This window comes from Mastigoproctus giganteus, chromosome 1, assembly GCF_048544385.1.
Source record: "Mastigoproctus giganteus isolate SK-2022 chromosome 1, ASM4854438v1, whole genome shotgun sequence".
NCBI lineage: Eukaryota > Metazoa > Arthropoda > Arachnida > Uropygi > Thelyphonidae > Mastigoproctus > Mastigoproctus giganteus.
In genome coordinates, this window is record NC_143575.1 from 5,343,441 (window position 1) to 5,366,419 (window position 22,979).

General features: G+C 37.1%; 1 protein-coding gene across 2 annotated transcripts in view; it reads left to right on the forward strand.

Annotated features, from left to right (window-relative positions):
* The window catches only part of pea (ATP-dependent RNA helicase pea), a 358,942-nt gene that overhangs the window by 27,096 nt on the left and 308,867 nt on the right, over positions 1 to 22,979 (forward strand). For both annotated transcript variants that reach the window (XM_090371271.1, XM_090371265.1), the window contains exon 5: positions 17,208 to 17,290. In XM_090371271.1, the coding sequence (XP_090227397.1) occupies positions 17,208 to 17,290 (83 nt within the window). The remainder of the gene's footprint in view (positions 1 to 17,207; positions 17,291 to 22,979) is intronic.

Below are 22,979 nucleotides of genomic sequence, written 5' to 3' on the forward strand. Positions count from 1 at the left end.
CTCTGTAATTCATGATGTTAAATTAGAAAAAATGGAAAAAGCTTTAAATCTGTGGATAGAAGACCGAACTCAAAATGAAATTCCGTTAAGTTCACTCATCATTCGTGAAAAGGCAAAACATCTTTATCAACACTTTACCGAAACTGGTGATAGCACTGGCGGGATAAGTTTTTTAGCTAGCAAAGATGCTGGTTTGAAAGATTTGTTTGAAATTTCTAATAAATATTACATTTAATATTAAATTGTTTCTTATTTTCATTTCGATGCCATATGCTTGCATTTCACTATGTACTGTCTACGTGCATAGTCATATTATGAAGGTACATATAATACATACATAGACAAAATTTTAGACTAGTTTTTCTTATATATTTCATACTTTGGAACGGAACCCCTTTATTACTATGGGAGCCATAACTCAGTATTCAAGTTTACGCTATTTGCGGCATTTCTCAGGAACGTAACCTCCGCAAATAGCAGAGGTGGTAGTAGTAGTAGTAGTAGTGGCACATGATGCAAGAAAGCAAGTGTAGGAGCTTATGCAGCATCAGCCAAAAAAAAAAAAAAAAAAAAATCATCACACCATTCCCTCCAAATGCCTGTCCAGTTCCTCCTTAAATTTATTTAACCTATCAACTTCCACAACGACAGATGGAAGTTTGTTCCAGCAATTAACCACCCGCTGGCTAAAGGCAAATTTCCGCACATCTATTCTACATCTGTCCTTTCTTAATTTGAACTTATGTCCCCGTAAGGGCGTCTCCGTAGCCAGGTGGGAAGGAGCAGCAGTGTGCAGCACACGCTTCTTGATTAGACCGGGGTTCGAGCCCGTCACCACCAAATACGAAGGATGCGGAAAGGTCAGGGACTGACCACCGCATATCCCGGAGCAATATGGCCTTAGTTGCTAATGCTCCTAAAAATCAAACAACAACAACAACATTATGTCCCCGTAGGTTCGTAATCTGAACAAGTGGAAGGATCCCATCAGCATTCAGCGTGCTCAACCCATTCAAGGCCTTATAGACCTCAATCAGATCACCGCGCAGGTGCCTAGTCTCCAGCCACTGCAATTTGCAGAACTTAAGCCTCTCTTGGTAAGAGAATCCCTTCATTCCCCTCACCAATCGTGTTGCTCTTCTCTGTACACGCTCAAGCAAATCTACATCCTTCCTAAAATGAGGCCTCCAGACCTGTACGCAGTACTCAAGGCGTGGCCTGACCATTGCCTTATACAGAGGGACAATCACCTCCTTTTCCCTGCTAGCAAAATTCCTATATATCATTGACAAAACCCCATGACCTGCCCTAGCAGCCTGTCTGCATTGCTCAGAAAACTTCATATCTGACTGCACAATTACTCCCAGGTCTTTTTCATTTTCTACCACCTTAAGTGTAGTACCACACAGTTGGTACGTTTCTCTGGGGTTACTTCTACCCATATGCAGTACTTTGCATTTGTCAAGGTTGAACTTCAGTTGCCACTTCTTAGCCCATCTGCCCAAATTATCTAGATCCTGTTGCAGTAGCACACTGCCATTACTGTCATTAACAACCCTGCCAACCTTTGTGTCATCTGCAAACTTCGACATTAAGCCTGATATACCTTCATCAATATCATTGATAAATACACAAAACAACAGTGGACCCAACACCGAACCCTGTGGGACTCCACTAATAACATTAGTCCATGAAGAGCAGCACCCATTGATTACCACCCTCTGTCTTCTCCCACTTAACCATCCTTTTATCCATTGTAGCAACTTACCCTTAATACCATTCTGCTCCAATTTGTACAGTAGTCTTCCATGCGCAACAGTGTCAAAAGCTTTCCTGAAATCCAAGTATATGATATCAAAATTATTTTTCGCATCCAGTTCCTTTGTGACCACATCATAATAACCAATCAAATTTGTCAGACAAGACTTTCCCTTAACAAACCCATGCTGTGTTTGAATTATTGCTGCAGTCTTGTCTAGATGATCCTGCAATGCATCTTTAACCAGTGACTCCATTATTTTACCCGGAACAGAAGTTAAACTAACTGGTCTGTAATTACTCGTGTCACCCTTCGATCCACCTTTGTGAATTGGGGACACATTTGCACATCTCCAGTCCGTGGGAACCTCCCCTGAGTCCAAGGATGCTCTCATAATTATGGCTAAGGGTTTGCTTAGTTGCTTTGCCGCCTCCTTTAAAATAACTGGATAGATCCCATCCACCCCAGGTGCCTTTCTTATGTTTAACTTCAACAATTTCTCCTCCACTTTGCTCTCAGTTATTACAAAATCATTAAGCACACTGCTACAATTTGATAACCTTCTTCCATTTTCAAACTGTAATAATTCCTCATGTGTGAATGTAGATGCAAAATACTCATTCAGTTTGTTTGCTATCTGAGCAGGATCATCAACAGTCGAACCATCGATGTCAAGTGGACCAATCATATTCATCCCCTTCCTTTTAGAGTTTATATAAGTAAAGAAATCCTTGCTGTTTTTCTTAGCATCCTTTGCCAAAGATTTCTCGTAATCCGCCTTCGCCTGCCGAACCTCCTTTGTGACCTGATTACAGACTAGCTTATATCTGCCACAGGCTTCTGCGTCACCTGATAATTTATATGCATCCCATGCATTTTTCTTCTCTGTCACGAGTCTCATTAGTTCATTTGATAACCATTTAGGCCTAAACCTTGAACGATATTTCTTAATCGGTATATAAAGTCTAGTAGCTTCCACGATTAATTCCTTGAATGCTTCCCACTTAGAATTTACTGTTGGTAACATCGTCAGTTGATCCCACTGTACAGAATTTAAAAACTGTCTGAGACCACTGTACTCCCCTTTACGGAAGCAAAAACCCTTTCCTTTACCCCTGACGGTAGTTACCTCTTTGAGTAAATCCCACTTCAGCACACTGTGATCACTGCCACCTAGTGGTTCCTTTATCTGCAAATTCTTAATACACGAATGATCACTGCTGATAACCAGATCAAGAGTATTACTTTCTCTGGTTGCCTCTCGAACATGCTGCTGCAGAAAACAATCATCCAATAAATCCACAAAAGTCTGACTGGTGTGTGAGTGACCAACCCACAAGTTCCAGTCAATATCTGGGAAGTTAAAATCCCCCATTATAAGACATTCAGATTTACTGGCCCACTCTATTTCTCTGTACAATTGTTCATTGTACTCATTCAAGTCATTAGGCCTATAACACACTCCTACCCTTATTTTTCCTTTCGCAGTGCTTATCTCGCACCAAATTGACTCAACAGAGCACTGTTCATCTATATTAACTGGGTGCACTTCCTTTGATTTTATGTTTTTCTTAATTAACAGCATAACACCCCCTCCCTTTCTGTCCTGTCTATCCTTTCTGTACACATTGTACTCCCCACTTACCGTACTCTATACTTCTAGGGCTAAGAGAGTATACAGCTTCACCGCAATAACTAAAATACAGAAGCCAATATATCAGAACAACAGTTAACAGTGGGCTGTAAATTTTTGATGTGAAACATCCTTTGGGACACCTACAACCGAGTAAATTTGATCGGTCACGAAAATGCATCATGGAAGTGATGTCATCCATGGCTTCCAGAGGCACAAGATCCAAGCTAATAGCCTAATTACTCATTTGATTGTAGCCATTTGTTGAACAGTATGACGTCACAATCATACTTCCTGCAATTACTACTGCAAGAAATATGATTGTAACTATACAAATATTTGTCAACATTTCTTTTTTTTGTCTCGCATTTTTGTTACATTCCATTGTTATTTCATAATCAATATATACAAATCAAAATACCTAAAAGAAACGCGAAGGATATTTCACATAAAACCATCCACCATGTGTGCTCAGCACACACACACGCCATTTTTTTTGTTGCAGCATACTGCGTAATCTCACAATGTACATATTTACACAAAAAGTTTTGACTTTTACAGCCAGGTTCAATGATGCATACAAAGAAATGGCAGAAACACACAGAATTTGTTTACTCTTTGTGTTATGATGTCTTAAAGGTGCTATCAGTTGAATGATAGATATAATTATGTAACATGAAACAGTAAGATTTTTATTAAATTAGCATTTTTTTAAAAAAACTGACTACATGTTCAACTGATTTCATACGTTGACGTGTTGGAATGTTTTTTTTTTTTTTTTTTTGAGTTTGTCTTTCAACTCAAAAAAAAATGTTAATGCATATGCTCTGCTGTAGTTTTCTGTTCTAACTCAATAGTATTTAGTTTCATGATGGTTGGTCAATGTAATACTGCAGACAGGAAGTTTCATCATTATTCTGCTTTTTATAAAAGCATTAGTAGTGGTGAAATGATGCAAGGAAGCAAGTTTATACTGCATTAACCAGAAATGAAAAACTACCTATTTGCCCTTTCCTTATTTGGCTAGCTTTTCTTTATATTTATTTAAGCAACTCATTTCAGCAACAGGTGTAAATCTATTTCAATACTCAATTACTCTCTAGCTGATAGCTAATTTCTGCACATCTTGCAACCATCCTTTTGCAATTTAGATTTGTTCCCCTGTGTGTTGTACAAGAAAGAGTAAGATGCCATCAGCATTTTAGGTTACCAACCACCCATTTAAAGCTTTAAACACATGTCAGTCAGGTCTCATTATAGATGCCTAGTTTCTAGACACTGCAATTTATAGAACTCATCTTTTTTCATACGAGTACTCTTTTTGCCCGTGATTAATCTTGTTCTTCTCTGTACTCATTCCAGCAGATTTACATCCTTTCTAGTGTTGCCTTATGCAGTGGGATAATCACTTCTTTGTCTCTCTTGGTAAAATTCCTGTATATCATTGACAGGACCCATGAGCTGTCTAGGCTGTACTACTCGTAGATCTTCTTCATTCTCTACTAACATGAGTTGGGTACCACCCAAATGGTGTTATTCTGGGATTATTCTGTATTCAAATATACAATAAATACCCTACATTTATTAATGTAAAACCTCAGTTTCAGTTTTAATTTTTCAGTCCATCTACATAATTTAACCAGGTTTTGTTGGAGAGCATATCCTGTTTGCCATCAGTAACCACTCTGTCCTCTTTTAAACCATCAGAAAACCTAGAAGTTTTATGTGCCTACATCTGTATCATTAATAAATATTAAAAAAGTAAGGAACCCAAAGGCCTTTTTTTTTAATTTTTGGAAAACCGAATGACTGATTTTGAGATTGTGTTATGGTGTATATTTGAATTCATTTTTTTTTGTTGAAAGACAAAATGTTAGTGCATTTGCTATACTATAGTTTTCTGTGCTAATGTAGTAGAGGTACTTAATTTCACAATTGTTGACACCATGCTGCAAATATAGGAAATTTTATCAGTATTTTACTTTCTAACAAGAGCATGTATTAGACATTGGAACTCTATCTCCAGGTGTTTCATGTAGTACTAGTACCTTTACTGAGAGTTTTAAGACCATCTGCGAAAAGATCTAAACCTCCCAAGCACTTCCCAATTCATTTCACAAATATACCTGGTCTCAATTCTAATCTCAACGATGTCCATTTCCACTTGCAGTCTGCCAAACCCCATGTACTTTTTCTGACAGAATCTCAGTTATCGGTTGATTCAACTACTGCTCATCTCAGATGCCCAAATTATTCGCTGTATGTTTCCTTTTGCCTCAAAAGTGGTACTTGTGCACATGTCCATTCTGATATTCCCTGTCAGAGACTTGGCAATTTGGAATCTCCTCTCTTTGATCTTCTCTGGCTTAAAATCTCTCTACCTCATTGTGTTAAATTCATCTGTTGTCTCTACGGTTCTCCCAACTCCACAAATCACTTGGAACTCTTTGACTTCCTCTCTTTGTAACTTGACTTTCTCCAGTCCAACTTTCCTAACAATGAGTTAATTTTCCTTTGGTGATTTTAATGTTCACAACTCCAGCTGGCTTCCGTTTTCTAGTCACACTGACCCAGCTAGTCGAGATGCTGAGGCTTTTGCAATTACTAATGACCTTGCACAGATTGTTCATTTACCTACAAGAATACCGGACAATCCTAATCATACAGCCAACACGCTTGATCTTTTTCTTACAAACAACCCTTCTAAGTACATGGTCGAAGTGAGAGGTCCTTTAGGGACTTCAGATCACAACTTGGTGATTGTCTCTTTTCCAATGGAGCCTTTATCTCATGGCTATTCCCAACCTCGTATTGTTTGGCATTACAAGAATGCAAAATGGGATGACCTGCTAGATATATTTTCTTTTCTTTGGTCAGATTACTGTTTCAAAACTTCTGATGTCAACGTTTGCTCAGATCGTGTCAGTGAAATTATTCTCTGGCAGGAATGGAATCCTTTATCCCACACTCCACTTTAAAATCTCATCCTTTATCTAAACCTTGGTTTTCCAATAAATGTGCTAAGGCCATTCAAGAGAAGAATATTGCATATTGTAATTGGCTTGTTTCTAATTCTTCAGTTTCATTTTCTGCCTACCAAAGCTCACAACAATTGTAAAGCAGTTATTAATCAGTCCAAACTAGAGTTTAAACAGGTTAAGAGTAGAAAGCTTGCTTTTTGCCCTAATGGTAGACGAGCATTCTGGTCTCTTGCCAAAGCTATTGACTGCAACTTTTGCCCATCTCTGCTCCCACCTCTGTCCAAACAAAATGGTTCTGTTGTCACTTCAGTCAAGGATAAAGCTGACCTGCTAGAATCCCATTTTTCTTCCAACTCATGTATTAATGATCTTGGTAAAACACCTCCCACCATTCCTAACACGTTCCATTCAGTGCCTCCTGTGGTCTTCTGTTTAAAGGATGTCAGAAGGATTTTGACGAAACTTGATGCTAAGGAAGCTCCAGGTTGCGAAGGTATTTCTCCACTTGTTCTCAAAACCTGTGCTCCTGAACTTACTCCTATTCTTTGCTGCCTTTTTTCACTTTCTTATTCCAAAGGTGTTTTTCCTTCTATTTGGAAATTTGCTCATATCCAGCCAGTTCCTAAAAAGGGTGACAGATCCCTCTCATCCAATTATCGTCCCATCGCAATTACTTCTACTCTTTCTAAAGTAATGGAGAAATCAATTAACTGCCAACTCTTAAACTACCTTGCGTCTGATCAACGATCATCAGTATGGATTCTGTCAGTGTCGATCCACTTTTGATATTCTGGCTTATGTTACCCATTTATGGACTAATTTAATGGAAAGATTCAGTGAAACACAAGTAGTTGCTCTTGACATCTCAAAGGCTTTCGATCTTGTTTGGCATAAATGTCTTCTAAACAAGCTTCCATCTTATGTTATTGTTTGCCAACTGTTTTAATAATTGGTTATCCAGTTTTTTCTCTGATTGCTCACTGAGGTTGATCGTAGATGGCTCTCTGTCTTCTAACTTCTCCACTAATGGCAGTGTCCCCCAAGGTTCAGTTCTTTCCCCCACCTTTTCCTCTTGTATATTAATGACCTTTTTCCATTGACTGGAAATTCTATCCATAGTTTTGCCGATGATAGCACATTGCATTCCACTTTCCATTTTGAGAAACCTTATCCTGCTCAATCAGCTTCAACTTCTCAAATCTGCTACCAATTCCTTAAATGCCGATCTTCAGGTAATTCTCCAGTGAGGCAAGGACAACTTGGTTGATTTCAACCCTTCTAAAACTCAGTCTTGTCTTATATCTCGCAAAAAGGAGCCGACCGGGTTAGCCGAGTGGGTAAAGTACCTGCCCGGCAACCCAAAAGGTCGCGGGTTCGATTCCCGCCTCGGGCTTGGATCAAAGTACTGCAAAAACCTTGGGAGGTGCAATATGGCCACAGAAGCCGATGCGCCAACAACTACCAAATCAAAAAAAAAAAAAAAAAAAAAAAAAATCGCAAAAAGGATTCTCCTGCTGCTATGCTTATCTTTAGTGATACTCCGATTTCTAGGCAAAATGATATATCTCTTTTGGGGATTACGCTGTCTTCTAATCTCTCTTGGCACAAGCACATTACAAATATTGCTTCCTCTGCATCTAAAAAACTTGGTTTTCTCTTTCGCTCTTGGCGTTACTTTTCTTCCAAACAGCTGCTCACTCTGTATAAATCACAAATCCGCCCTGCCATGGAATATTGTTCCCACATCTGGGGTGGTGCCCCCAAAACCTCTCTCAGGCTTCTTGATTCCATTCAGAAGAGGGCAGTTAGGTTAATTAATGATTCATCTCTAACAAAGTCTCTCCACTCGCTGTCTCATAGATGTACTGTTTCTGCTGCATGCCCCTTCTACAGATACTTCCATGGGCACTGTTCTTCTGAATTGGCTTCTATAATTCCTGCTTTCTCTTTCAAAACAGTCCGAACACGTGCCGCCACCAGCCAACATCCATTTACTGTCCAACTTTAAACTCACAGAACCAACTTTTCATCTTCCTCGTTTATTCATTCAACTGCCGTTTTCTGGAACAACCTTCCTTCATACCTATTTCCTGAAAATTACGGCGCCTCCGTAGCCAGGTGGGAAGGAGGAGCAGCAGTGCGTAGCACATGCTTCCTGATTAGACCGGGGTTCGAGCCCGTCACCACCGAATACGGAGGATGCAGAAAGGTCAGGGAATGACCACCGCATATCCCAGAGCAATATGGCCTTAGTTGCTAATGCTCCTAAAAACCAAACAACCTGAAAATTACAGTCTACAGAAGTTCAAGTCTAATGTCAACAAATATCTTCTTTCGTCTTCTCAACCTGCACCCCAAGCACACAGTACTTAGAACCTATAGTACTAAGTACTGTGGGTTCTAATACCTCTCGTGTGTGGAGTTTACATATAAAAAAAAAATTAACTGTGTGTGTGTGTTTGTGTGTGTGCATTGAAAGGATTAATGAAGTGTTGTTGACCAGCAGTCGAATACACCACAAAGAATAAGTTTTCTCCTCTAGTTTTGTTCTGCTACAAAACTTTTTCTGCACATCACTTCAGGATTGATTTGTATTTCAAGAGAACTCAACTCTGTACTGGCATAAGTTACTTCATTCCTTTGGAGTAACTGATACCAGGGCATTATTTGTTATTATGTGTGGTGTACCTCCTTCCATACAGATTGGTAGGAGAATGGACCTGTGGCACCTGGTTTCCATAGTTTAAATGAAGGAAAATAATACAGCAGGGCCAGTGGAGGCAGTAACTAAGAAAAATTTAATAAGTTAAAATTTATAAAAGAAGCTTTCGGGGTGACGAACCCCTTCCTCAGCAAGTAAAAGTACATACATACAGAAATGCAAACATAATATAAGCATTATGAATAGAATAAATACTAAATAGGCTGTGCGTGCTCAGATGACTTGGAGAGTGCGCACATGAACTTGAGATTATACACATTTATTCACTAGATCGGGCCCTCATCATTGGTCGTTGGTGCACGAGGTGCATATGGGATTGCTGCCAGTGTTTGTCATGCTTCAAAACTATTGACTCTAAAATAGGGTGTAGTCTTGTACCTCTGCAGCAATTTAAGACTTTTGAACAGCTGGATATATTTTTTATGTATGTATATATATATATATATATATATTTTTTTTTTTTCAACAAAATATATCCAACTGTCCAAAAGTCTTAAATCACTGCAGAGGTACAAGGCTACACCCTATTTTAGAGTCAATAGTTCTGAAGCACGACAAACGCTGGCAGCAATCTCATATATGCCCTATGCACCAACAATGAGCGCCTGATCTAGTGAATGAATGTCTGTACAATCTCTTGTTCACGTGCATGCTCTCCAAGTCATCTGATCACCCACAGCCTATTTAGTATTTATTATTCTATTCCTAACGTTTATATTATGTTTGCATTTCTGTATTCATGTACTTTTACTTTTAATTGCTGGGGAAGGGGTTCGTCACCCTGAAAGCTTCTTGTATTAATCTTAACTTATTAAATTTTATCTTAGTTACTACCTTCACTGGCTCTGCTGTATTATTTTTTTTTACTTATACAGATTGGTATGTTCTGTACTGATATTACAGGTGACTGGCTGTACATTGCTATAGCTACTTATTTGTAAAAATGGAAACTTTTACAAAGGAGTCGCAAATTGTCAGTTATGCTGTATATCAGAGGTGGCCAACAAGTCGATCATGACGAATTTTAAATATATATAAAAAATAGTTTGTAAGTCTAAATATTATTATTATTATGCGCTCCACTGCATATGCTTCAAATCCGTTGAGCTACTCTTGTCGCCGCGCAGCCACTAGGCTTGTCTAGTGAAAATTCACGCATTTACGTTGTGAGGAGCATAGTGTATGTGTTGAATTCTTATTTAGCTTACCTAATATTAATAACTGGACAGTACAGATATGTTACTTTAATACCCTTTGATTTAAAATGAATACTAAGAAAAAGAGTAAAACGTATCATTTTCATCAAGAGTAGGAACTAGAATACTTTTTTTGTAATGATAAAAGAAAAATGTTGTTATTTGATTTGCAATGCTTCCTTGTTTATACCCAAAAAAGGAAATTTAGAAAGGCACTTCAACGCACTGATTAGTAATATTTCTGCATATAAATATCAATTTTTGGCAATGGCTAAGAAATCAAAGGAAAAAAAAAATTCCAATCATTTTGCAAATATGCAAGATCATTTGCAAAAATACCTGTTTTTGAATTTAATAGTGAGAAATATGTTTCTGAAATTGAAAAAGTTGTGGATGGTTTTTAAACCAGATTCAGTGATTTTAAAACAATTGAAGAGATTGTTCAATATATTTCTTATCCATTTAATGTCGACTTAGATACGAAACAAATTGCAGAAAAAATCGCTGAGATTTTTCACATGGAGAAAATATTACTTGAAAATGAAATTATTACGTTGCAAAACTATATCTTCCTAAAAGCCAGATCATCAGAAGAAGATTTTTGGAATTATGTTTGCCAAGAAAAGTACCCAAATGTAAAAAAATGCAGTGAACTTTTAAATTCCTGTTTTGGTTTCACATATCTGTGTGAATCAGCCTTTTCGTATTTGAAACAAACAAAGACAAAGAATCGCTCTACTCTTACGGACTTGCATACAGAAGGTTCATTACGGTTGGCCTTATCACTGTATATCCCCGATTTTGAAAGCTTGGCAAATGATATGAAGACACAAACTTCACGTAAATTAAATTTTTGAATACATATGAATTTAAAATAAGAATTGTGAATTGTATTTAATTTTAAAATTTATAAACAAGGAGATTAATGATACTGTATATATCCAGTAATAAATTTAATGACAAATGACAGGGTAAAATATTGTATAAAATCAGTATATTGCTGATAAAGTACCCCTTTATCAGCAATATACAGATTCTAACGGAATAATGACGTTAGAGTTGTTATTGTTATTTTATTTTATTTTATTTTTTTTTAGGAGCATTAGCAACTAAGGCGATATTGCTCCTAATGTGGGATATGCGGTGGTCATTCCCTGACCTTTCCGCATCCTCCGTATTTGGTGGTCACAGACTCGAACCCTGGTCTAATCAAGAAGCGTGTGCTGCGCACTGCCGCTCCTGCCCACCTGGCTACGGAGGCGTCCATGACGTTAGAGACAAAATTTAACAGATAGAGTTGTGCACGCTGTGATCCATGCATGGCTGCGAGATTGAACATTCAATTACTAGATTAACTACTAGATAAACAACATTTTTCAGTATGTGTTGATTAACTTTTTTTACCATGTCCAATGAAATTCTTGAGATGGTAGATCACGGCACATTTCAAAGGAAAAAAGTAGATCGCATCACAAATTAAGTTGGTGACCCCTGCTGTATATCATTTTTGTTTCATTGTAGATTCGTTTCAACAATGTATATATCAGCCTATTTGGGCCTTGTACAGCTTATGCAGCATTTTTATGGAAGGATAAAATGCATATATCTAACTCTTGCTTGAATTCACAACTCATGTTTCTGTGCTGTGTGAATGCAGTGTTTCAGCATGTGCCCTTGATCTTTATTACCCTGAGAGACTCTTCAGTGAGAAAAGAATTTCATTACATTTATTGTTGGTGGTCACTTTCCTGTCATCAGATTTATATTTCCTGTATAGCATTTCACATGTTCATGAATATTTAGCATTCTTGAATAGGGGACTGACACATCAGTGTATCCTTTGCCAGTTTTCTTACCAAGGAATGTCTCTCAGAAGTTTTACCATCATGCATTACATTACTTGCAAAAACTTAATGTAGCAGAAGAAAATCTAATTATAGTATATAACTTCTTAAAAATAATTTTCCTTTTACCCTGTATTCATGTAGACCCAAATTCCTGGCCTGATGATAGAATTCACCTAGAGGATTTAGAAGCATTAACATTTTAATTTAGATGTTAGATTTACTAAGCCCAAAAATTTGTAAAATTTTATCCTGATTTACTAATAAAGCTTATTGCTTGGAAAAGGGCCTCAAAAATCCCTCCTCCCATACACATTACGCAGGCTCTCTCGGGTCACTATCTGGCAGAGTAAAGGCAACAAGATTATATACTAGCTCTAGGATGCCTCCTAGAGAGTTACCAATAGGTTCAGTCAAGTGGACTGTCTACCGGCCTAGCTGCAAATATTGTCTCTTTGAAATGTAAGAAAGATTGGATCTCACCATGATGCCCATTACAACATCAAAAGACCTCAATCATACTGCATGAAGGAAGAGATAGGGTATTTCATATTGCTTGATTTTAATGTTTTCTTTCTGCCCACTTCCACCATTTTATGTAGGTACTTTTTGTCTGCATCAGTAAATAGTGCTGTACAGCTGTATCCTTGTTTCTTTGGTTACTTTTATCAATTTAGCCGTGTCCCAAGGTGGTCACAATACGTGGACATCACTTATTGTGGTCACAATAAGTGATGTCCACTGTACTGTATTCATAACAGCATTAATTATTTTGAAAAATAAATTTTCATACCATCAGATTTCATCTTTAGAAACTTATTATGAAGAGAAAATATGTATTCCTCTTGGGAATACAGGTTAGGATAGGTTTTATTTTTCCCTTAATATATATGAATTTCTTGTAAAATATATTAGCATTAGCAGGCATTAGTAGAGGCATATGATAGTCAAGGAAGCAAGCTTAATGCAGCATCAGCCAAAAAAAAATAAATGCTCCCATTTCACCCCTCCATTCGTTCCAAATACCTGTCCAGCTCAGCCTTAAATTTATTTAGGCTATCAACTTTCACAACAAAGGATGCAAGTCTGTTCCACCAACCAACTACCCGCTGGCTAAAGGCAAACTTCCACACATCTATCCTACATCTGTCTCTCCTCAATTTGACTTTATGCTCGCTCAGGTGATTATTCTGAGCAAGAGGAAGAATCCCATCAGCATTGAGCATGCTCAAACCATTCAAGGCTTTAAACACCTCAATCAGTGAAATAAGTCAGTTTATAATAGTGGGCCTCAAAAATCTTTGATTCCAGCTAGTGCATTTACATGTTGTTTCATTGTTTTTCACGAATAATAAGTCTTAAATGTTGTGGTGCCTTGGTCTGCAGGTTGTAAAAGTGCCATTGTATTAGGAGGCAAAATATTATATGTATGGATGCAATAAATTCAGATTTTTTCCGTACAGGAGCATTGTGCAAAATGAGTTGTTGTACAGATTTTTGTTGTACAAAGTTGTTGTACAGACTTTGTTGTACAGATTTTTTCATTTGTTGTAGTTTTCCACAAATGGCACAAAGTAGTTATTAAGCCATTCTCTAAAGGTATCCCTCTTCATCCATGTGTTTTTATTATTTTCCCAAACTGCAGGTAAATGATTCTTTGCAACATTTTTAACATTTGTAAAAAATGAATGTTACAAAAATTCAAATAATGGTTTTAATTTCACATCATCGTTGGCATTACAGCCAAGCAGTAAAATCAAATAATCCTTTATGAGGTTAAAAACCGGAAGCCTTTTTTCCTTCTCTTGTGATATATGTCCATGATTGCATTTTCTCCTAAAACAGTTCAGTTTCATCACCGTTGCAGACTTGCTTTGGAGAGTAGCCATAATGTTTTAAAATTCCACCAAAAGTCATCACTGCCTCCTTATTTGCACTAGCAGCTTCTCCATGAAAATGTGTAATTCTTAGGTTAAATCTTTTCTTGAACCCTTAACCATCCATGACTAGCATTGAAGTTTATGACCGTACTTGAACGTTGTTTTAAATTTTAATCCTTCATATATTGACTGTTTTAATTTGAATTAAAACAATGCTAAACTACACGCTTCTGCCTTTGATCAGATATCTGTGTTTACAAAAGGTTCTTCATATTATGCATTAATGAATCACATTGGCTTGTAATTTTTGTAGCTGTAGTAAAACAAATTGATTTTGCAGTCTTTAATTATTTTATTTTTTTTTCATGCAGATTTTTGTGCAACCTGCATCACTTTTAGTCCTTGTTCAAACTTTCTCTCTCTCTCTCTTTTAAAACTTCCATTTTTATTTTAAGATTCAATGGTTTCCATTATTTTGAAACTATCATTTTTTTTCACTCACGCTTTAAAGTGACATTAGCAAGAATATAAGGTGTGGCTATTAAATAACGAGGCCAAATGCCACCTGTGAAATAATATCTTTAATTTGATAATAAGATATTTTTGAAAATATTTCAGTGTCTTTTGGTACATGTTAAGAGTTAATATTATAATTATAAACTTAATATTCTTTTAATAAAATATGTATTCAGTAATTTTGCTCTTGCCAGTGGTATAATTGCGTTATTAACTTAGCTATTATTGAAGTTAATTTATTAGCTTAACTTATTAGTATGTGGGCATGAAGAAAGCATGTGAACACAAACATTATCCGTTGCCTTACAAGGAGCCTCTCATGAAGATTAAAAGATTACTTGAATAAGTAATTACCAAATTATTTGAAAGTAATTTTTAATGTATTTATTGTTTTTTTTATGGAGTTGTAATGCAAAAAAAAAGGGGCATTTTCTGTTGCTGCTATTTCAGTTGTTGGTGAATCATCAGTTTGTATTTCTGACTTACTATTATTATAGCTTATAGCAGAAGTTTGAAAGTCCATATTTAAAATTGTTACTCAACTTAGCATTTCTGAATGTATTTTGCACTCTAATGCTATATTGCTTGTACATTTTTGCTCGACATCTAGTAATCCTCACAGCTTACAGTCCTTAAATATGCATTTGTGTTTTTTATATAATTGTATATGTTTGGATATACATATACAGGGTTATTCAAAATGATTCATCCGATTTCAAATGACTATATTTTTGAAGTTTACAAATACAGAGTGATTAGTGATACATCAACCAAAAGAAAAGCTGTCCTAGTTTCGTCTCTCACCGTATAAGTGCTCTATGTGACTTCCCATAGTTACACGAGCAATGTTGAGACGATATTCGAATTCTCCCATACTTGCTCCAGCATGTCCTTTGTCACTGACTCCACAGCAGTAACAGTGCGATTTTTGAGCTCGTCAGGGTTGTGGGCAAAGCTGGCATGCACACAGCATCCTTAATGTACTCCCAAAAGAAGAAGTCTCACGGCGTAAGATCTAGTGATCAGCTGTAGAGCACCAAGTCATGGGGTCCACTGCGACCAATCCAACGAGGCGAGGGAGCACTTCGTTGAGGAAACGGCGAACATCCAAATGCCAATGAGGCGGCACCCCATCTTGCTGGAAAATGTAGTCGCCAGAATCTTCATCCAGTTGGGGAGATAGCCAATTTGGCAGTATATTCAGATAGGAGTGACCATTCACTGTGTTCTTCACAAAAAAGAAAGGGCCATAAACTTTCCTGGGAAATGGCACAGAAGACGTTAAGTTTAGGTGAGTTGCACTTGTGCTTGTTTGTTGCATGTGGGTTTCCATGCCTCATATGCGAAGGTTGTGTTCACCTTGCCTCTTAAATGAAAAGTTGCTTTGTCACTGAACACCAAGTGGGGAGTAAAATCGTCATCCTCCATAGCCTTGTGCATGAGATGGCAGAAGTTCAGTCAATTTAACTTGTCCTCTGGCCTTAGAGCCTGCAACAGATGCAACCTGTATGGCTTCATAATCAAGCGCTGTCTCAAAACACGCCAAACAGTCAATTGAGGAATTCCCAGTTCTCGACTGGTATAGTTTGTTGACTTCCTTGGGCTACGTACGAAACTCTCTCTGATTCTTTCCCTATCCTCAGACACGTGCAGTCGTCCTGTGCTCTTGCCTTTACACAAACATCCTGTTTCTTCGAACTGCCGATACCACCGACAGATGCTCTGAGCACCCTCTGGATCAGTTCCGTAATGTCGACAAAACTCACGCTGCACTGTGACTACGATTCACACCTCGAAAACTGTAGCACACAAAAAGCCTTCTGCTGTGCGGTCGCCATTTTCTCACAGACTGTCTGTCACGGAGTCACAGTGTCTGTGGAGCTGACTCATGGTGACCCTCTAAAACTCATAGATTTCCATTTTCATTTGGTATATGCTAAGTTAATACACGGTTGATAGGTACGGAATTATGTTCATTTGAAATCGGATGAATCATTTTGAATAACCCTGTACAATGATATGTATATGTTTAGATCAAGGTTCTCATAGGTTCTAATATTGAATAAATAATCTAGTGAAGCAGTAAAAACAATGCATTGCCATTGTTGGGATCTTGGATTACTTGTATATTGTATTATCTGAACTGATTAATTCCTTTATCTCTCTGTATTGTTCTTTCTAGGTTGGGTTGAGGAGATTAAATTAGAAAGTGGTTAACTTATTCATTTTTCTAAACATCTATTAAGCATACTTTTTTGCTCTTTTTTTTTTTTATATATTAAAAGTTATTTTTTTGATTAAATAAGCTTTAATTTATGCAAGGTAAGAGAATTAATATCATAGAATGTTCAATCAGTAGTATAGCAATTGCTTAATTATCGGTACTCACCTCACTTATCCATTTTTACATTGGAATTATAGAAGTAGAAAAAGTGAAGGCATTAAAAATATAATTAATAAAATTAGAAGTTTAAACTACATTAATGATTTAAGACTGTGCTCAGAGGGAGAAGAGGTGCACTGCCCATTCTCCCGGTTATCATCTATAAAAATCACTATGTAAATGAACTTGAATTGTTAAAAGTTGTAACGTAAAAAGAAAATTTATCTTATAATGTGAATAGAATTTGAAATAACTGTGAATCAAAAATACTGATGATAAGTTTTAAATTTCAGACAATGTTGGAAGATGAAGAGTTTGATCAGAAAGTAGCAGCAGATGCATTAGCAGAATTAGAAGCATTAGCCCCGCATGCAAGGTAAGAGAATTAATATCATAGAACGTTCAATCAGTAGTATAGCAGTTGCTTAATTATCGGTACTCACCTCACTTATCCATTTTTACATTGGAATTATAGAAGTAGAAAAAGTTAAGGCATTAAAAATATAATTAATAAAATTAGAAGATTAAACTATATTAATGATTTAAGACTGTGCTCAGAGGGAGAAGAGGTGCACCGCCCATTCTCCCGGTTATCATCTATAAAAATCACTATGTAAATGAACTTGAATTGTTAAAAGTTGTAACATAAAAACATAAAAAGCCGAGTCTAAATGGCAGACTTCTGTAGTGTGCATTGTCAGTTGGCTGAAGTATTAGCAGAGACTGAGCTTAAAAAATCTTTTTAATTTTAAGAATTTTTGATATTTAAAGAATTTTAATCTTAAAATATCAATTTCATGTTTAATGAAATTGATATTTTAAAATTATTTATTAGAACTTTCAAACCTAAAGTTGAGTAAGGTAGGTGGCACCTGGAGTTGATGGCATATATCCAGTAATTTTGAGGATGGTAGCAAAAGAGTACATCAAATGATTGCTAATTGTGAAGATGTTACTGGACTCAGGAGAAATTCCCAAGAATCACACAAAAGTGGTTCTAAGATGAAGTGTTGTAACTACCGACTGCTCAGTCTGACTTCAGTCAGATAGTTGCTGTGGAAAGTCATGGAAGCAAAGATCAAGAGTGCAATACAGGATCATTTAATAGACATGGAATTTTGGACAAAATATAGCATAGTTTTGTAAATGGAAAATCATGTTTAACCAACTTGCCTAGCTATTTTGATAGTCGCTCATGGGCTGAATGTAAGAAATAATTTTGACATTGTTTACTTGGAAAAGCATTTGGCTCAGTTTCACGTGAAAAGTTACTGCATAAGGTGGAATGTGTTGGATCATAGGAAAAACTCTTAGGTGAATTGCGGGGATGCCACAATATAGGAGGCAGAGAAATATGATTAATGGTTACTCTTTAGATTGGGTAATGTAAGGATTGGTACTAGGAGATCATTGTGATTTTTGATTTTCTTAAATGACATTGAAAAAGGGATCTAGGCCATGATGTCAAAATTGGTTTAGTAGAATAGTTAATGATCAGCACCAAATAGCTCTTCTTCAAGATGACTTAGATGATGCTTCAGGGATGGTCAGAAAAGTGGCAGCTAAGTTTTAATGCAGTAAAATGCAAGGTCTGACACTTGGGAAAACAACCCCAAGATGATTTATCAAACATTTGTTTGTAGAGATAGGGTGGTTATGATCCCACTGTACTGGGAAGTTGTAAGATCACACTTGAAATATTGCATTCAAGTATGATTTTTTGATTTTTGATTTTGATTTGGTAGTTGTTGGCGCATCGGCTTCTGTGGCCATATTGCACCTCCCAAGGTTTTTGCAGTACTTTGATCCAAGCCCGAGGCGGGAATCGAACCCGCGACCTTTGGGTTGCCGGGCATTCAAGTATGGAGATTGCACCAAAAAAAAAGAAAGAAAAAGGGAAGATAAACATCAAACTTCTTGAAAGGGCCCAAAGATGGGAAATGCACTTGGTGAAATTGGAAAAAGGCTGTTCATATGACAAAAGACTTCTAATATGTGGGCTATATAGCTTGGTAACTAGGCACTTTTGAGGAGCCCCAATTGAGGGTCTGAGAGGAGGAAGCAAAATGAATGAGGGTGAAATTTTTACTGTTATAAATGATTCCAAAACCAAGGAGCGATAAATTCAAATTATGGGGAAGAGGTTTAGACCTGGATTTCAGGAAGTTCTTTTAGACAGCAAGTTGTTGATTACTGGAATAGGTTGAGTTGCTTCCATGGGTGGTTCAATCTCGGGGAGATTGAAAGGTCAGCTCGATAGGCTCCGATGTGGAGTGGTAGTCAAATAGGTATTTTATTATTTATTTATTAGTATTTTTATTTTTAATTAATTATTTTTTTGGTTGATGCTGCAAAAGTCTCAGGATTCCTTGTACCATATGTTTAATACTAATACTATAGGCAAATTGACTATGTGATGGCAATTTGCAGATATATTAAAAAAAATTATCATCTTCCAAAGGACCAGAGGTCTAACTTCAACATAAATGCTTTATCACAGCCAATACACTAACACAGTAAGCACAATGAACCATACATTTTTTTTAATGGTGACATATGAGTTCAGTGTTCCAATGTGCATAACATGCTTTTGTATTTTATCCTAGGACCACAGCCTTGATGGCATATTTGTTTTGCCATTTATTCTAAACCAACTAAACACTTACCTAAAACTATACTGTAATTTCTGTAGAATAAAACAAACAGATTCTTATTAAGGGCACTCTAGTCGTGGAAGAGAACAGTCGGTGGATTTTTGGCTGCTGTAAATGGATAAGTATTTTTAATTTTTACCATATTCTTTGTTAATTAGCATACTACATTGTGTTTTACAGAGATATTAAATAGGTTAAGTAGCATTCTTAACTTCTTATTTTGAATTTAACTAGCGATTTTTGGAAGTTACAACTCCCGGTGTTGGTGCCAATATCGTAGTCGATAAGAAATAGCGTAATGTATATATATCTTGAACTGATAGCGTGAGATATAAAGTAAAACTGGATAGTGTAATACAAAGCACTCGATTAGGAATCTGTTAGCTTATTATAGTATTATCACTTAATCAAAAATATTAATCTTATTAAATTTCATTGTTAATTAAATTGTATTTAAATGGAAATCAAGACCTAGACTAGAGCTGTGAAGCAAAGAGCACAGGCTAGCAAGAGTGCTGTGACTCGGGGGAGAAAGGAAGGGGCGATTCTCCAACACATCAGTCTCAAAAAATGTGCGAAACGTGAAATGTTTGCTGAACTTTCTAAAACAGGACATGATCTAGCCAAGGAGGATGTCTTTGTGTGTGCTAGATGCCTAGAGTGTCAAGAAATTAGGTGCCAACTCAGCGTTCTAATGGGCATCTGTGAGAGCTTGAGGTGTAGAGTAAATGCCCTCGAAGAAATTAATATGAGGGGCCCATCAAGCTCTCAGCTGCTCAACGGCAGAGCTCACTCCTGTGCATCAGGAAACAGAGACAATCTCCAAGGCAGAATGCGCTGGTCCCAAAGGAACTAGTTTGTTGGTGACTCTATTGTCAGGGAGATGGGGAATATACTATGCAAGAAGGATAGGTGAAACGGGACCAGGGTATGTCTGCCAGAAGCAAAAGTTGACGACGTTGTAGAGCAGATATATTTTAAGGGTACAAAAGGTGATATCATTATACACGTTGGAACTAATGATATTAAGAATAAGAGATCTACAGGTTTACTCAACAAGTACAGGTCAATGTTGAAAACAGTCGCGAGTTAGGTTTCAATGTGAAAGTGTCTGCAATTCTGCCCAGACATAATAGGAAGGAGTATATCATGAGAGCCTTGTCGATCAATTCGGCCCTGGAGAGATTGTGCAAGGCTCAAGGGGTAGAATTTTGTTCAGCCTAGTCTGTGCTTGTTGACAGGAGACTGCTTCTACAGGGATGGGATACACTTAAATAGAAAGGGTGCAAGAATATTTGCTGATGCTATCGAGGCAGTGTTAGGTGGGTCAGAAAATTGCTAGCTTGGGGGGGATACACAGACTAAAAGGTTAACAGTGGCTGCAGGCATAGGCAGAAGTGATTCTTGCACTGCTTCTATTAGAATGAGCAGCAGCCTGGAAAGCAAGGCAATGGAGATTTCCAGGACTGCTAGGAGTTATAGTGGAACAAATAAATACATGGGCTGTGTTCGGGTAACTAAGAGTAGAAACAGGTGCATGTAGACTTGCATGTACAACAATGCTAGGAGTATAATTAATAAATTTGATGAGCTTGAAGTGATGGTCAAGACATTGTTGAGATATCAGAGATGTAGCAGATAGGAGTGTGTTATAGGCCTAATGACTCTGATGAGTATAATAAACAAGTGTACAGAGAAAGAGTGGGCCATTAAATCAGAGTGTCTTATAATGGGGATTTTAACTTTCCAGATATTGACTGGAACTTGTGGATTGGTCATTTGCACACTAGCAAGATTTTGTGGATTTATTGGATGACTGTTTTCTACAGCAACGTGTTTGAGAGGCAACCAGAGGGAGTAATACTCTTGATTATAGTTAATAAATTTGATGAGCTTGAAGTGATGGTCAAGACATTGTTGAAATATCAGAGATGTAGCAGATAGGAGTGTGTTATAGGCCTAATGACTCTGATGAGTATAATAAACAAGTGTACAGAGAAAGAGTGGGCCATTAAATCAGAGTGTCTTATAATGGGGATTTTAACTTTCCAGATATTGACTGGAACTTGTGGATTGGTCATTTGCACACTAGCAAGATTTTGTGGATTTATTGGATGACTGTTTTCTACAGCAACATGTTTGAGAGGCAACCAGAGGGAGTAATACTCTTGATCTGATTATCAGTAGTGATTCTTCATGCATTAAGAATCTACAGATAATGGAACCACTAGGTGGTAGTGATCACAGTGTGCTGAAGTGGGATTTACTCAAAGAAGTAACTACCATCAAAAACCATTCCCTCTACCAAGGGTAAAGGGAAGGGTTTTTGCTTTCGTAAAGGTGACTAGGTCTGAGACAGTATTTAAATTCTGTATGGTGGGACCAACTGAAGATGTTACCAACAGCAAATTCAAAATGAGAACCATTCAAAGAATTAATCTTGGAAGCTACTAGGCTTTTCATACCAACTAAGAAATATTGTTCAAGATTTAGACCTAAATAGATGTCAGATGAACTAATTAGACATGTGACAGTGAAGAAAAATGCATGAGATATATATAAAATAACAGGTGACACAGAAGCCTATGATAGATATAAGCTGGTCTGTAACCAAGTCACAAAGGAGGTTGGGCAGCCAGTGGATGCAAAGAAAAACAGCAAAGAGTTCTTTACTTATGTAAACTCTAGAAGGAAGGTGATGAATCAGATTGGTCCACTTGATATCGATGGTTCAACAGTTGAGGATCCTGCTCAGGTAGCTAACAAACTAAATGAATATTTTGCATCTACATTCACACATGAGGAGTTATTCAGGGAGGGGAATTCCAGAGGTGTATTAAACTTTGGCAGTAAGCTAGATAATCTTGTAATAACTGAGAGTAAAGTGGAGGAGAAATTGTTGAAGATAAACATAAGAAAGGCACCTAGAGTGGTTGGAATCTATCCAGTTATATTAAAGGAGGTGCCAAAGTAAGTAAGCAAACCCTTAGCCATAATTATGAGAGCTTCCCTAGACTCAGGCGAGGTACCCATGGACTGGAGATGTGCAAATGTGACCCCCAGTCCACAAAGGAGGATCAGATTGAGACGCAGATAACTACAGACCTGTTAGTTTAACTTCTGTTCCAGGGAAATTAATGGAGGCACTGGTTAAAGAAGCATTGCAGGATCATCGAGACAAGACTTCAGTTATAGCTCTGACACAATGTGGGTTTGTTAAGGGGAAGTCTTGTCTGATCAATTTTTTTTTTTTTTTTTTTATGTAAACCCCAAACACGAGAGGTATTAGAACCAATAATACTTAGTACTGTGCTTGGGTTGGGGATTGAGAAGATGTAAGAAGATATTTGTTGACATTGGACTTGAACTTCTATAGACTGTAATTTTAAGGAAATACATATGAAGAAAGGT